This window comes from Pecten maximus, chromosome 12, assembly GCF_902652985.1.
Source record: "Pecten maximus chromosome 12, xPecMax1.1, whole genome shotgun sequence".
Lineage (NCBI taxonomy): Eukaryota > Metazoa > Mollusca > Bivalvia > Pectinida > Pectinidae > Pecten > Pecten maximus.
The window spans coordinates 35413024-35429771 of NC_047026.1; the positions used below are offsets into that span (position 1 = coordinate 35413024).

The 16748-nt window shown below is 34.6% G+C and overlaps 2 protein-coding genes and 1 long non-coding RNA gene across 3 annotated transcripts; all 3 read left to right on the forward strand.

Moving 5' to 3' along the window:
• The first annotated feature begins 1385 nt into the window (after positions 1 to 1385).
• LOC117339019 (solute carrier family 23 member 1-like) lies at positions 1386 to 6046 on the forward strand. Its single transcript, XM_033900384.1, has 4 exons — positions 1386 to 1616; positions 3636 to 3793; positions 3970 to 4073; positions 5898 to 6046. The coding sequence occupies exons 1-4, from the start codon at positions 1386 to 1388 to the stop codon at positions 6044 to 6046; spliced, it is 642 nt and encodes a 213-aa protein (XP_033756275.1).
• Positions 6047 to 7919: 1873 nt separating this feature from the next.
• On the forward strand, positions 7920 to 11844 carry LOC117339020 (solute carrier family 23 member 2-like). The gene is made up of 4 exons (XM_033900385.1): positions 7920 to 8070; positions 8378 to 8631; positions 10829 to 11102; positions 11819 to 11844. Exons 1-4 carry the CDS (start codon positions 7920 to 7922, stop codon positions 11842 to 11844), a joined length of 705 nt encoding a protein of 234 aa, XP_033756276.1.
• A 1133-nt stretch (positions 11845 to 12977) lies between these two features.
• LOC117338822 lies at positions 12978 to 14418 on the forward strand. The gene is made up of 2 exons (XR_004535046.1): positions 12978 to 13498; positions 13692 to 14418. It is a non-coding gene; the product is annotated as an uncharacterized LOC117338822 (long non-coding RNA).
• Positions 14419 to 16748: the final 2330 nt, after the last annotated feature.

The following is a 16748-nucleotide window of genomic DNA, read 5'->3' on the forward strand; positions in this document are numbered from 1 at the left end:
GGTTATAACGGAACACAGAAAGTGAGCGTTTTGAATCTAAATTTCAGTACCCATTCATAAAACCATTTGTGGAGATATTGCTGTGTACGTTAAGAAATATCACTGCGATTCGACTTTCAGAATCTGAAATGAATAATCTTAAATACATTTTGGTTGAAATGAAAATCGTTAATAAATTTTTCATGGTGGACACTTTTTATAGACCACCAAAACTCTGGAGATAAATCTTAAACTGAATATATGATTATTATTGATCATTATATTTTATATTGGGCTGATAATGAATCTTTATTCTAATTACAGATGATTTTCAATAAAGTCAGTGAGTTATCTACCCTAGTCGTACATGTATTGTTATCAATATAATGTATGGATATAATTGTATGTCAACTTGTTGACGACCCTACTCATTTTACAGAACACTCATCCTGTCGTTGAGATGGAATCATGACTGATAATTCGATGGATGTCCTGGACTTGATGCCGACATGAAATGATTGATAATTCGATGGAAATCCTGGACGTGATGCCGACATGAATATTTTTAACCTTCCTGGAGATGACTCAGAGATTTATTAATGACGCTGGACGTTTCTAATATACTTCCAATAAACATGGGCCATCGCTTTTTCATTGATCTTATTAAAAAGGATGGATGTCTTTACAGAACAATTAATGGACATACAGTCCACCTAACTACATTGTACGAGAAACTAGCTGACGTTTTTTTACACTATCCTGTCATTTTCCCTTCTGTTATTGGTGTGTACTAGTCATAATAACAATATTTATTACTCCGTATATAATATATTTCCCGTTTGATTGATCATTTATATTGTAATTTGAATGTATACTGCTTATCACTGTGAGGAGAGAGAGGGCTTGCCGGTTACCCAATTCCCTTTGTATCTAAGATCTGAAATATTAAATTATTCTGAAATAAACAAGACGGGTTTTACTCAAAGACTAACAATATAGGCACCACGAAGCATATGTCTACACTAAATTCTTTTCACCAGATGTGTATGTGTAAATGTTTATTTGAAATGTTAAATTGATATTGATTCATTTCCCTTTCTATGTACTATTGGTATAAATTAATATAAACTCTGAGCTTATGTTCCCATCCCATATGAATATATGGATGTGGAACATTGTTGAATACTGAATAAAAAAAATTTAAACCGATGATATTAACAGAAAGTATTGATCTTTCTTTCTTTAATTCCAATTTTATTTTTGATAACATATAATTTAGTATATAGTTTATGTATATAGCACACCTGTCGCATCAAAATCCGTATAAATATAGGATGTCATTGTTAATATTCCAGTATAGACAGAGGTAGAGTATGGAATTGCACATAGAATTTGAAAATAACGCCATGAGCAGCAATATGCGAAGAATGGACGACACAGAAAATGTTAAGTTTCTGCAACTTTCATCAAGAAGTAATATAGTGGATTCGGAGAAGGAAACAAACTTTACATCTGTCAATACTGATCAACAAAAGGAAGATACACTAGAAATTGAAACTGCTGTCAAACATTCAACACTTATTTACGGGATTAGCGATAACCCGCCATTAGGTCTAACGGTAGTGCTGGCTTTCCAGGTAAGATGATTTCTCACTTATATAGCGTCGATGTAAATTATACACAGACATAGTACCAAGAAATCAATGTAATTGTCATTCAAATATTCATTTATACTTTTGATGATTGTTATTTCTATTTTAGTATGACACTTTTTTTTCGTTTGTCTACGGCTTCTGTTGTTTTCCATTTCGTTGCTGTGTGTCTCTGTTTTCTGAAATGTTGTTCCTACTTTGATGTTCTCGGATTCTGGTCTCGGAGTTTCCTTTTTTTTTTCATTGAGTTTTTTTTATGTCTTTGGTATCTGTCATTGTCGTTCAGTTGTTGTATTTCCAGTTATGTTTTAAATTCAGTTTTGATGTCTTCAGTTATTATTCTTGTTGTTGTCCGATTGTTTTGAATGTCCTCGATTTCAAAGACTTTTTTGAAGCCGATTCTCATCCGCTCCTGTTGTTGCCATCCCAGTTGTTTCGTATCTCCTCGGCTCCTGTTGTTGTCATTCCTGATATTATTTCGTATGTCCTCGGCTCCCATTGTTGTTATTCTTGATATTATTTCGTATGTTCTCGGCTGCTATTGTTGTCATTCCTGATATTATTTCGTATGCCCTCGGTTCCCATTGTTGTTATTCCTGATATTGTTTCGTATGCCCTCGGCTCCCATTGTTGCTATTCCTGATAATGTTTTGCATGCCCTCGGTTTCTGTTGGTGTCATTCCTGATATATGTTTTGTATGTCCTCGGCTCCCATTGTTGTCATTCCTGATATATTTTTTGTATCCCCTCGGCTGCTATTGTTGTCATTCCTGATATATTTTTTGTATCCCCTCGGCTCCCATTGTTGTTATTCCTGATAATGTTTTGTATGTCCTCGGCTCCCATTGTTGTCATTCCTGATATATTTTTTGTATCCCTTCGGCTGCTATTGTTTTCATTCCTGATATATATTTTGTATCCCCTCGGCTCCCATTGTTGTTATTCCTGATAATGTTTTGTATGTCCTCGGCTCCCATTGTTGTCATTCCTGATATATTTTTTGTATCCCTTCGGCTGCTATTGTTGTCATTCCTGATATATTTTTTGTATCCCCTCGGCTCCCATTGTTGTTATTCCTGATAATGTTTTGTATGTCCTCGGCTCCCATTGTTGTCATTCCTGATATATTTTTTGTATCCCTTCGGCTGCTATTGTTGTCATTCCTGATATATTTTTTGTATCCCCTCGGCTCCCATTGTTGTCATTCCTGATAATGTTTTGTATGTCCTCGGCTCCTGTTGGTGTCGTTCTGGATGTTGTGTTGTACGTCTTCTGTTACTGTTGTTTATGTCTCTGTGCTTTTCTTTCCTATAGCATCTTCCCGGCAGTCCTATATTATTGATGCATTTCTGATTTTATATTTGACTCTCCGTAGTTGCTGACACTCCCTTTAATGTTCTCTTGACGTTTCTTTTATTTTGTCCTTGAAGATTAACTATATAACATTGAATTCCTTTTTCTCTATATCTCTATCAAAAATTTAATCTTATAGCATTAAGTGTGCAATATTTGAATTACTGTGAAGACTTTTAACCAATTTGGATGACATATGGCCTGTCAAAGGCGTATAATTCGCCAGTTGTTGATGAGTTACATTTATCATACAGCTGCATATTGCTCCTCATATAATATTGCGGTAATAAAACTGTAACTGAGCAGACTTTAATACCCTTGACAGAGCAGCAATATGTGCTGATGTAAAAAGATCAATGGGCATTTAAAGACGTTACATCACCAACAGCATAATCAATACACTTACAATGCCGTTTTAAAACTGAATGTTCCATTCAAAATACAGAGGCGGGGAACGGTAGAAATTCGTCTAGATGAAATTATTAATGTGTTCACTTAAAAAAGAGAGAGAGAATAAACAGCTTAAAAGGTTTTAGGGTGGGGATAACATTAAGTATGTATCTTGTATGTATCTTTTTCAGTCGGTTATGTTTTAATTAGTTTTTGTCGGCGATGCTGCATCATCTTTGAGAAAATGTATCTATATTTCAGCAAACTATTTCCTCTGTTCCAAAATGTCTGTTCGTCGTCGCCCTCTTGGCAGAGGTTGTATGTGCTACAAACACGGAGAACTTCAAAATACAAATGTTTTCGTCAACGATCCTTCTGTCTGGACTGTGCACGTTTGTTCAGAGTACATTTGGTATAAGGTAAGCGTCGTAAACGGTTGTGTGTGTTAAAGCAATACACTAAGTTACACAGGGGTGAAAGATGTATTATTTGTGGTGGTTTGGTTAGTTGGATGGAACTTTTAAAAACAAATTCTAAGCTTCGTATGCATCTCCTAAAATGTATCGTCAATGCTAAACATGAAATTATTTTGCAGATTGCCACTGTATCAGGGACCAATCACATACTACATACTACCATTGATTGCGCTTTCTTCATTGCCGGAGTGGAAATGTCCAGATTCCTTTATCGGGATTGCTAGTATGTTTATAGATTATATAAACATTAGTGATTCCATCTTCTTAATTTTAAGGCAATATTTGGAAATGCATATTACATAAACTTCACAGAACATGAATTTATCAAATTAAATATCTCATTACTGATATAGAATGTCTTCATATGTTATTACCTGTTATATAGGTCTATCTGAAATGGTCAGAATTAATAAAAAAAAGATATGCACATATGAAAATTGTATCAATTGCAATTTTAAGGAATCAATGGAATATCAGTCACAAAACTATATCTTATCATGTACAGACTCCGATAGATAAACACTCTGTGCATATGAGTAATGCACGTGCAGTTTTGTAACGTAATGTGCGGTTGAGTAATAGGAGATTCAGAAATGTCCATAGTTCTCGAGATGTCAGAAATAATCGTTAATTTTATTTGTTTATGAGGTCATAGTCAAATTAGCACAGCCACTTTTCAGGATACTATTTATACATTCGCAAATCCAAACAATCAATATTTGCCCAAACTACTTCAAGCTACTTCTTATACTTATAACCGCTAATTGGAATTGAAGATAATTTAAGTGGAAACATCCTCAGGTAGATAGGAAATGGCGGAGCTGCCCGACCGCTGGGCTGGAAAAAGCAATTTGGCTATATTGATATTTACGATTTCTCAAGAACAATGCGCTGAATATAAGTCATATATGTACGGAAACAGAAAAATATATATGCAAAAATATAACCCATATCACAAATGATAAAGTAAATAAAGAAATATATATGATTTTACAGCACTTGAGGAACTTATTGAAGCCTAACCAATCGAAATTTAAAAAAAAAAACCCATATTACTAAAATAGAAATGAAACTTTTACTCGATGGTTTTCAGTATGCATTGATTATATGGATGTTTTAATACAGTTTCTCGTTTTTATATCACTATAAACTGTAAATTATTTCTTCCCTTATAATAAGTGTTTTGGCATACACATTAATTTAAATTGATAATAATTTAAATGACGAGAAAATCGTCAAAGTAGTGCTCAGACATGACTAAAACCAACAAATGAATTATGCTTTTTCTCTGTGTGTTTTCAATACCACCTCAAACTTTTGTATTTTGAATTGCATAGCAACCGTATGTCTACTTGTACGTACACGGGGCCGCGGTGGCCGAGTGGTTAAGGTGTCCCGACACTTTATCACTAGCCCTCCACCACTGGGTTGCGAGTTCGAAACCTACGTGGGGCAGTTGCCAGGTACTGACCGTAGGCCGGTGGTTTTTCTCCGGGTACTCCGGCTTTCCTCCACCTCCAAAACCTGGCACGTCCTTAAATGACCCTGGCTGTTAATAGGACGTTAAACAAAAACAAATCAAACCAATGTACGTACAGCAGATGAAAATATGAGACCAAATAGTCGAAAGTATGCATGAATTATTGAAATAATACCTGCCTTTTGTTGTGGCCATCCTGAGTTTTCAACCGCTTGTTATATCACTCAAATGCACATTACACCTCAAAACCACAAGTGTATTACTCTTTTGCACATCATGATGAAGGAGAACTCCATAACTGCGGATCTGTATAACAGAACCTGACCTGACTAGAACCCCTGGATTTGAAGTTGTTCTTATATCACATTGTAACTAAACCGTCACGACAGAAGTTCTTAGATTATAGAAAGTATTGCTCAGTAATACCATTAAGTTCAATTTTACAATTTCCCTGGCGAATATTAAAACATACACGATTTGTTAATAATGTTGATAAATCCTGAGGAAATGGATCTGATTTATATACAATATTACATTATTAGATAAGTTTAATTTACATTTGTACAGAAGATTCCTCTCCGTTTAACACGACGATCCACACGAATATATCGGATGATGACTTCATGGAGAAACAACATTTATTTGAACAGACGTATGTGTTCCCCAAACTGAAAGTGGTAGGGATCAATTATATCAACACATCAATTTCGTTTTAAATATCTAGTGTTTTTTGTTTTTTTTTTTTTAAATTCTTTTCTATGCATTTTTACATTCATATGTTTGAAGGGCTAGAAGTTAAACGCGCTTAAGAGTAATGATTTATAACAGTTACGCTTCTGTTAAGAAGTAACATTATATAAGGCTATTGCATTTTTACTTTCAATGTTGAACATTAATCAACAATATGGCAAACCAAGTTGTCATTTATTCATCAGATATTTCACTATATAATTTGGTAGATTACTGCGTCAACATTGTTCCATGTATACATGATAAGTTGGCTTGCCATACATTACCGACTATCCTTATTCGAGGCATCAGAGACATATCTATTTTAAATGATTAATTTGTTGTTCTTAGCTAGCAGGCAGTCTAATGCTGGCCGGCATAGTCCACATGCTCGTTGGGATGACGGGAGTCGTCGGGATTCTAATACGATATATCGGACCACTTACCATCGTCCCCACTCTTATACTGGTGTCCATTCCCCAGGCATTCATACTGGTCAAGTTCTGTGAACCATCCTGGGCAGTGGCGGCCGTGTGAGTTATGTAACTAATTGAACTAGTATTTTTGCTCTACAATCAGAACAAGAAAACTCGAACAACAGGTTTTGAATGAAATGGCCAATAAAATGGTGACATTAAAATTTATTATATACAATAGTCATCCTCATGACTAAAAAACATTTCAGAGCGAATATCAGACAGTCTTCCCTACTCACATATAATGTATAGCAACGTTTGATGGAAGAACGCAACACCCTGAAAAGAACGTAACGTCAGATACTAAAAGTGTTATTATACTTGCTGAATGATTTGAAAGAATAGCAATATTGCATCACAAATTGACACTTATATCAAAATCAATAGTATGTAAAGATTGATACATAGCAAATAAAACTATAAAATGTTGAGATTTAACCGGTACTCCTTAACGAAATGACGATAAAGTGTCATCAATAAGTTCAACCAAGCTTCCAACGACACCAAGACTGGGATTAAAGAAAGAAGAATTTATATGGATGCATATTTATATTTGAATTGTATTTAAAAGATTAAAGTCTTTTCTGGATATTTATAGAACAGCGTTGTCCACCTTGGTGCTGTCAATGTACCTGGACAGAAGAAACATGCCCGTACCGATTTGTCGAAAAGGCAGAGGCTTTTATGTAGTACGTTACCCTCTACATAAAGTACTCTCGGTAAGTTAATTATATTACATTACCCTCTGCATAAGGTACTCTCGGTAAGTTAATTATATTACATTACCCTCTACATACGGTACTCTCGGTAAGTTAATTATATTACATTACCTTCTACATAAGGTACTCTCGGTAAGTTAATTATATTATATTACCCTCTACATAAGGTACTCTCGGTAAGTTTATTATATTACATTATCCTCTACATAAGGTACTCTCGGTAAGTCCATTATATTACATTACCTCTACATAAGGTACTCTCGGTAAGTTAATTATATTACATTACCCTCTACATAAGGTACTCTCGGTAAGTTAATTACGTTACGTTACCCTCTGCACATGGTCCTCTCAGTTAGTTTATTATATACAACACTGTCTGAAAGATTGTTCGTTAATTGTATTACATTACCCTTTAAACTTTAAAAAGGTCTACTCTGTAAGTTCATGATGTTTTACTACCCTCTACAGTTATTAATTAGATTCTTTGCAATTTTATTTCATTCAGTACATAAGATATATTGATTTTGATTTTGATACTGATTTGATACGAAAACAAAATGTCAAATGTTAAACTTGTAAACATTTTCTCTCAGATTTTATAGTTTCGGGATGGATCTCTTTATTTCTGTACATTACATTAATCTGTTGTTGTTTTAAAGGTTCTAATGGGTATAATTATTGGCTTGTGTCTGTCTGCCATACTGACAGCAGCAAATGTCTTCAGTGTTGAGGTCACTAGCGTTGACTATCGCGCCAGGATTGACTCTGCCGTCAGTGGTATATCGTCCTCTCCCTGGTTCTACCTGCCGTACCCAGGTAATGTGTCGTCATGTGATATTTAGTTCTTAAATGAGATTGGCCTTTTGATTTTGATAATAATATCATATTTGTAATTTTTGCAAGCGGTGTCATTCATGTGTTTGCAAATTTTCTTTCTTTTCAAACTCGTTAAATAAAAACAATATTGAAGAACTATGTTATTGTCCTACCATGAAAAACTACCGATTTTAATATATATTTTAATATTGAGCCACATTGATATTGTGTACTGTAGGTAAATTCATTGTCTGTAGTAATTTTATCTATTAATCAATTAATTGATTGATTTATTTATCTATATCAGGACAGTTTGGCACTCCTACATTTAGTGTCGGTATTTTCGTTACCTATCTGATACCGACATTGGTTTCAATTTTGGATTCGATTGCTGATTATTACGCATGCGCCAGGGTAGTTCAAGTGCCACCTCCTCCTCTCCATGCTGTAAGCAGAGGGCTTGCAACAGAAGGTTTCTTCAGCTTTTTGGCCGGATGTCTCGGTGTGGGCCATGCTACTACAACATATGGTCCAAATATTGGGATCATTGGAATGACTAAGGTACAGTTTAAGGACATAAACCAATATGTATGAACCTAATAGAATCTCAGGCACAAGTGCAATACCATGATATACCTGTAGCTAAGAATAATACATTATACCGTAGACTATACCCGTAAGTAAGGATAATATCATATGATACCGGTGAAACACCCGACAATTGATGGGAACGTTTTATTGTCAACACCACGATCTGATTTAGAAATGTTTTGTTCCCTTCCCTGCCTACATATTGTCCGGGGTCTCTACAAATGACATAATGCACAATCACAACCATTCTTCAGTGATGTAATCTTTCAAAAAACGGAAAGTACGAAAGAGGGAAATCTACTTCGTTTATAATGGATTGCTGACATTTATAAAGATCCTTATGAACATCGGTTTAACCTGTAACTAAGGATATTAAATGTAAATGATACCGGTAAAATACAAGAATATACCTGTAACTATGGATACTATATGATACTGGTAAAATACCAGAATATACCTGTAACTATGGATACTATATGATACTGGTTAAATACCAGAATATACCTGTAACTATGGATACTATATAATACTGATAAAATACAAGAATATACCTGTAACCAAGGATACTATATGATACTTGTAACATACAAGAATATACCTGTAACTATGGATACTATATGATACTGGTAAAATACCAGGATATACCTGTAACCAGGAATACTATATGATACTTGTAACATACAAGAATATACCTGTAATTATGGATACTATATGATACCGGTAAAATACCAGAATATATCTGTAACTCAGGATACTATATGATACTTGTAAAATACCAGGATATACCTGTAACTATGGATACTATATGATACCGGTAAAATACCAGAATATACCTGTAACTATGGATACTATATGATACTGGTAAAATACAAGAATATACCTGTAACTATGGATACTATATGATACTGGTAAAATACCAGAATATATCTGTAACTCAGGATACTATATGATACTGGTAAAATACAAGAATATACCTGTAACTATGCGTACTATATGATTCTGGTAACATACAAGAATATACCTGTAACCAAGGATACTATATGATACTGGTAAAATACAAGAATATACCTGTAACTATGCATACTACAGTAAAACCAGTAAAAACTGAAACGGCCGTTCAATGTGTTGAAACGTTACGCAGATATATTTGTCAGACAGAAAACACTTCGCAAGAACTATTCAGCAACTTATCAGCATTCGAAGCATACTTTTAAAAAGTCTCAGTAAAAAAACAAGTCAAAATTACAGATTGGTTTAAAAAGATGTAAGCTTAAGAAATAAAATGAGTTAGAAAAAAAACGATGTCTATTTATGAAATAAAATATTTGTAACGTGCAGTCGTCTTTGGTTGTGTTTATGGACTAACATACGTGGAATCGGGATGGAACTAAGCTTACATATGTATAATGTAGGCCTATATGACGTTAACGTTTAGTTTCAGAAACTCTATAACGAATTTCTGTTATAACGAATTATTTCTCCTGGTCCCATGGAATTCGTTATAGCAAGGTTTTACTGTATATGATACTGGTAACATACAAGAATATACCTGTAACTATTGATACTATATGATACTGGTAAAATACAAGAATATACCTGTAACTATGGATACTATATGATACTGGTAAAATACCAGAATATACCTGTAACTATGGATACTATATGATACTGGTAAAATACCAGAATATACCTGTAACTATTGATACTATATGATACTGGTAAAATACAAGAATATACCTGTAACTATGGATACTATATGATACTGGTAAAATACCAGAATATACCTGTAACTATGGATACTATATGATACCGGTAAAATACAAGAATATACCTGTAACTATTGATACTATATGATACCGGTAAAATACAAGAATATACCTGTAACTATGGATACTATATGATACTGGTAAAATACCAGAATATACCTGTAACTATGAATACTATATGATACCGGTTAGATACCAGAATACATTTGTAACTATGGATACTATATGATACTGGTAAAATACAAGAATATACCTGTAACTATTGATACTATATGATACCGGTAAAATACCAGAATATACCTGTAACTATGGGTTCTATATGATACCGGTAAAATACCAAAATATGTATTTAAATCAAAATAACATAAGATATTGGAAGTGAAAAAGACATTATTTTACAGGTTGGCAGTCTACGAGTTTTCCAGATGTTTGGACTGCAGCTTGTACTTGTAGCCATTATTGCGAAGCTGTCGGCTTGTTTCGTTGCCATCCCGTACCCTGTAATTGGTGGCATAACCTTTATATTAACGGGGTCGTTCTTCGGTATTATTTTCTCAAACCTCAACCATGTTAATCTAAGTTCAACTCGGAACCTAGTGGTTATTGGGATGTCGCTTGTATGTGGTCTGATGATTCCACATTGGGCGAAACAAAACATCGACAAATTTGAAACAGGTATGTCTTGGATAAGAAACTATTTTCTAAAACATATTTGTATGTGGTCTGATGATTCCACATTAGGCGAAACAAAACATCGACAAATTTGAAACAGGTATGTCTTGGATAAAAAACTATTTTCTAAAACATATAACTGTATATACAGGTATGTCTAATATACAATTCCACCCCTTCATGATAAATCTTTCTACAGGAAAGTCTAAGATTCCACTCCATCTAGTCATACTAAATGATATATATACAGGTGTCTTAGATATTGCCTAGGTATGGCTTTGGGTTCTGACCCCTGACCGATACATACCAGAGTCTTTAAAATGGTTCATGCAGTTTCTTCACCTGCTTAGCGATCAGCATTTTATGAGTGAGACAACTGGTTTCCCTGTTGTCAGTATAATATGACTGGGTTGGGTGATCTGGTGTCGATTTGAGTTGTTGGCTTTCACAATCGCAATAGAGAAGTCTATGGTTAAGACATCGGTCTGTTTACCCTTGTCTAGTTTGGAACTTACATCATCAATCACATAGGTTAGCTGACTCTCACATGAGTAGGACCTTCAAAACTCACATTGAAGAAGTTCGATGTTGTTGTTTTGGTATGCATTATTCATAACTTTGTTGACTTCCACGTGTTATTATCATCTCCGGCAGATACATGTCAGAAATATTGGTCTATAACTTGTCAGGTTGGTCTTTTGAGCCTGTTTTGAATACAGGAGAGGCGTATCTTAGTGTCCATTGATAAGGAACACAGTAAAGAGAGGGTTTAATGTATTGTAAGTATTAAATTTATTTATTTTACAACAATTGCGAAACAAGTTATATCAACTTATACTAATCACGCTTTTTGGCCAGGATGGAAGCGCGCGAGGGGTCTTACTGTAGGAGGAAACTTGAGTACCTGGGTTGTGGGGAAGGTGACCCAATACCATTTCACGTCCGATCGGAGCATCGAAACCCGGCCGCCTAGGTGAAGTGTGTTACCACTGTGCAACCCGACCCAAGTTATTGTACAAAAGACACCTAAGATATTAATACCTTTCAAAACAAATTTAGAGTTAGTTACAGAAGAGCCAAGATTACAGAAAACTTCTACTTTTATGCAGGTTCTTTTGGGATTTTTAGTTCCAGTAAATCGAGACCAGCACCTGTAGAAGGACCTAAATATTGTGTACTAGTTCTTAGATTATTCTTCTGTAATTTCCAATGGTGTTTTAGGTACCCACCTTTTTATGCCTTATATAGGAACATAATATTTTTGATGCAATTTGTAGTTTGTATCGTTTTCTTGTGGGGTCAAGGTACCGTTTACATATTTCCAGTAAGACATACGAAAAGCACACCCTATACCGTGCTTCAGAGCGTTGTAGCTTGCACTCCTATTTTAATCCTCAGATTAAAAAATAATAATGAATGACCTACAGGTTTGGGTTTGTCTCGGAGCTTTGTTTTGAAAAGATCCGCTACTATCCACCGACTCACTAATGGTAGTACTGTATGGAAGAGTAAGTCATTCATTCATTGTATCGCATTTGTCTTGCTTGTAGATATGATTCAGACGTGGCACGAAAATAATTTGTGAAAACAAGGGTTTAGCGCAACAAGGATAAGGTCCTGGTACGGTATACCAGGCATGACTTGAGACCTAATGACCTGGTTATGCATATGGGTTGTTTCAAGGTCAAGTTCATTGTCATATCCTAAATACTCGTCAGAGTAGGTTGTGAAACTCGTATTTTTATTTGACGTTGTTCATGAGAGCAGGTTGTTGACACTGGCTTTTAGATATTATCTTGCAAATATCTAACCGAATGCATGAAATACTCGCCAAAACAAATTAGCGGAAAGTGTAGACGTTGTGGTTTTACATAAATTATACAACAGCCTTGTCTTGTTTTCGAGCGACATTGATTGCTCTTTGTAAGAGATGTAGAATCTTTTAATATTTTGGACCCAGTTGTTTAAAAGATAATTAGCTTAAACATTAAGTTACCGAAAATCTCATACCTCCTTTACTTCGAAACCTTCGTTTGTGTTTTCCTTATTAAAGGTGTGTGGGAAGAGACATGCGAGTGCTATAGTTTCATAAAAGTTAGCATTACCAGAGATATTTTTGGGGGGATTTTGGAATTGTTGTTAAAGCAACACGACACTTAGGCTAACATTGAATGTGTTTGATGGGTAGTTACGAACTTCGTTTTATTGCTCATTGTTAATATATTTAAAGAAGTCAGGTTGTTCAATAACGAAATCTCCGATGTCTTGCTTTTTTCTGTTATTTGTTATTCTCTTCCTGAAAGGTACACGGCAACTTACTGACCTGGTGAGAATACTGCTGACAAACTCAAACTTTATTGGCGGGTTGGTGGCGTGCCTACTGGACAACACCTTACCGGGTAAGTATGTGAAATGGGATTTCGTTCTCAATACGACTTCATGTTTTGGAAAACTGATCTTTTATGTAAATCAACATTTGATGTAAGAAAATATCCTCATCGCCTATGTTTACATGTACATTCCGATATCTGCAAAGGAGAAGGTTGTAATTAGTAGATGTTCATTATATCGCGTTAGTCTTTTATTTGAAAGGTACTCGCGAGGACCGAGGATTGCTGACCTGGGCGAAAGATGGAGATGAAGAAAGTAACGAATCGTCCGACTTCGAGGAAAGCGTGGATGTATATAGCATACCAATCATAACAAACCTACTCCAGAAGTGTAGACTATCTTCGTACATCCCAATCTCCCCTACATTTCGACAAAAATACTAAATGCAATAATGGATATCGCCATTAACATAATTTGGTGATACGTTTGATGGACCAATCACAATGCTATATAAACTTATACGGATGTTTGATATCTTAAGTTGATGAAATAATCAAGTATAAATTAAGCAATGAACAAGTGGAACTGCATTGCTTATTGCTAGCCGTATGTCCTCTATATCGAAATCTATTTTGATTTGTATATATGTGCTGCTAAGGAACTTGTCCTAATTGTCATTTCGGAATAGTGACAACCATGCCCTAAATGTCAGTTCGGAACATCTTTTGTTTATCGTGCTGTTTGACCAACACTGTACAACCTTCATTAAGCAACACTCGAGTACACATTTATCAGTTTTATTTTTGCTTTGGAACAGTTCGTTCATAATGGTCATATTTAACATCCTTTGCACATTGTAACAGTGTAGACATTTATTGATAAATACATTAATTTCTTTGGGATTTTTATATTTGAATTAATATTTGTTCATGTTTCAGACATATTGTTGAATTATTTTTTCAAAATAAACTGATATTGATAAAACTTTGGGAGTCTGATTACCATCATCATTATTTATAATAACCTGTCTATAATTGTCCTTTGTTTATTCTTATTTATTTTGCACCCTTCTATAAGTTTTGATGGTCTATGGATAAATATGCCAGCCAGGTATAACAGTTATACTAAATTTGTTGACGTAAGGGTAAGGCTGTTTTGTGCTCTAAGGAGTAGGAAAATGTATGGCGCACAAAAAAGGAGCTACACTGTAGCGATATTCTTAAAGCTTTAATGTGTGAAATAATACTGAATAATTACTTTAACTGTCAAAGGTTTCAAAAACAATAATAGTTACGATATCACTGACTAATGAGTCTAAATTTCTTAATGAGTTTGTATGTGGATATTTTGCATTTGATAAACCATTGTATGAAAACTCTTGTTCCGGAATTAGTTAATTAAAAAGGTCAAATACACAGTTAACTCTATTTTTTCAAGTATATCTCTTGACAGGGATGTCTCGTTCTGTAATAGCCGCCCTAAAAAGCCCATTGGTATTGTAAGGTTAACGCCTCGCCAATAGTAAATGATCGGAACGCTAGGGATAAATGTTAGGAACGCTAGGGATTAATGTTAGGAACGCTAGGGATTAATGTTAGGAACGCTAGTGATTAATGTTAGGAACGCTAGTGATTAATGTTAGAACTCTACCTAGTGATTAATGATAGAACGCTAGTGATTAATGTTAGGAACTCTACCTAGTGATAAATGTTAGAACTCTACCTAGTGATTAATGTTAGGAACTCTACCTAGTGATTAATGTTAGGAACTCTACCTAGTGATTAATGTTAGGAACTCTACCTAGTGATTAATGTTAGGAACTCTACCTAGTGATTAATGTTAGGAATACTAGTGATTAATGTTAGGAACTCTACCTAGTGATTAATGTTAGGAACTCTACCTAGTGATTAATGTTAGGAACTCTACCTAGTGATTAATGTTAGAACTCTACCTAGTGATTAATGTTTAGAACTCTACCTAGTGATTAATGTTAGAACTCTACCTAGTGATTAATGTTAGGAAATCTACCTAGTGATTAATGATAGGAACTCTACCTAGTGATTAATGTTAGAACTATACCTAGTGATTAATGTTAGGAACTCTACCTAGTGATTAATGTTAGGAACTCTACCTAGTGATTAATGTTAGGAACTCTACCTAGTGATTAATGTTAGGAACTCTACCTAGTGATTGATGATTGGAACTCTACCTAGTGATTAATGTTAAGAATACTAGTGATTAATGTTAGAACTCTACCTAGTGATTAATGTTAGAACTCTACCTAGTGATTAATGTTAGAACTCTACCTAGTGATTAATGTTAGGAACTCTACCTAGTGATTAATGTTAGGAACTCTACCTAGTGATTAATGTTAGAACTCCACCTAGTGATTAATGTAAGGAACGCTAGTGATTAATGTTAGGAATACTGGTGATTAATGTTAGGAACTCTACCTAGTGATTAATGTTAGGAACGCTAGTGATTAATGTTAGGAACGCTAGTGATTAATGTTAGGAATACTGGTGATTAATGTTAGAACTCTACCTAGTGATTAATGTTAGGAACTCTACCTAGTGATTAATGTTAGGAACTCTACCTAGTGATTAATGTTAGGAACTCTACCTAGTGATTAATGTTAGGAACGCTAGTGATTAATGTTAGGAACGCTAGTGATTGATCGGAACGCAAACAAACTATGTGGTTTTCACAGTAATATTAGTGCCCACTCGAAATGGGGTGCCCTATATATCTGATGCTGTTCCACTGTGATGTGAGGGGGATGGGGTGGGCGATGATAAATGGGGTTCATAATGTGTAAGGGTCGCTTTTATTCAATTTGGGTGAGCATCGTTCAAGGTTAAAAGTTCAAAAGTTACACTTAAACAATTAAAACATTTTGTGTACATGAAACCTGATACACTCCTCAATCTATTTAGTTCACAACAGATTCCTAATATAAAACCTATACATTGGACCAAAAAGTAGTAATTCAATGTTGCACTCGGGTAAGTTAAGGATAACAGACACATCACGGGGTCCTCTCTGATTTATTCAATAAGGGTTATTTAAAACTACAGACACAGTTAACTTTATCATTGACAGAAACTTACTGGCTGGTGTGTTCTGTAATATAAAATGGAAGTCTGCATACTGGTTCTAAATTCCTCTTTTAGGATATTCAATATACAGTGTACATTAGTGATTGAATTATTGGGTTAAAACAATTCATTCTATATTTTAACATTTTTTTCAATTAAGACAATATTCAAATTAATTCCTACTTGATCATAAATTATTAAGAGTATGCTTGTTTATGGC

Excerpts from the sequence above, each read along its gene's own strand:
- LOC117339019 (XM_033900384.1), top strand. The coding sequence starts at position 1,386 with ATGAGCAGCAATATGCGAAGAATGGACGACACAGAAAATGTTAAGTTT. Across the intron at positions 1,617-3,635 it reads CGGTAGTGCTGGCTTTCCAG|CAAACTATTTCCTCTGTTCC; the intron begins GTAAGATGATTT and ends TCTATATTTCAG. Across the intron at positions 3,794-3,969 it reads CAGAGTACATTTGGTATAAG|ATTGCCACTGTATCAGGGAC; the intron begins GTAAGCGTCGTA and ends ATTATTTTGCAG.
- LOC117339020 (XM_033900385.1), top strand. The coding sequence starts at position 7,920 with ATGGGTATAATTATTGGCTTGTGTCTGTCTGCCATACTGACAGCAGCA. Across the intron at positions 8,071-8,377 it reads GTTCTACCTGCCGTACCCAG|GACAGTTTGGCACTCCTACA; the intron begins GTAATGTGTCGT and ends TATCTATATCAG. Across the intron at positions 8,632-10,828 it reads GGATCATTGGAATGACTAAG|GTTGGCAGTCTACGAGTTTT; the intron begins GTACAGTTTAAG and ends ATTATTTTACAG.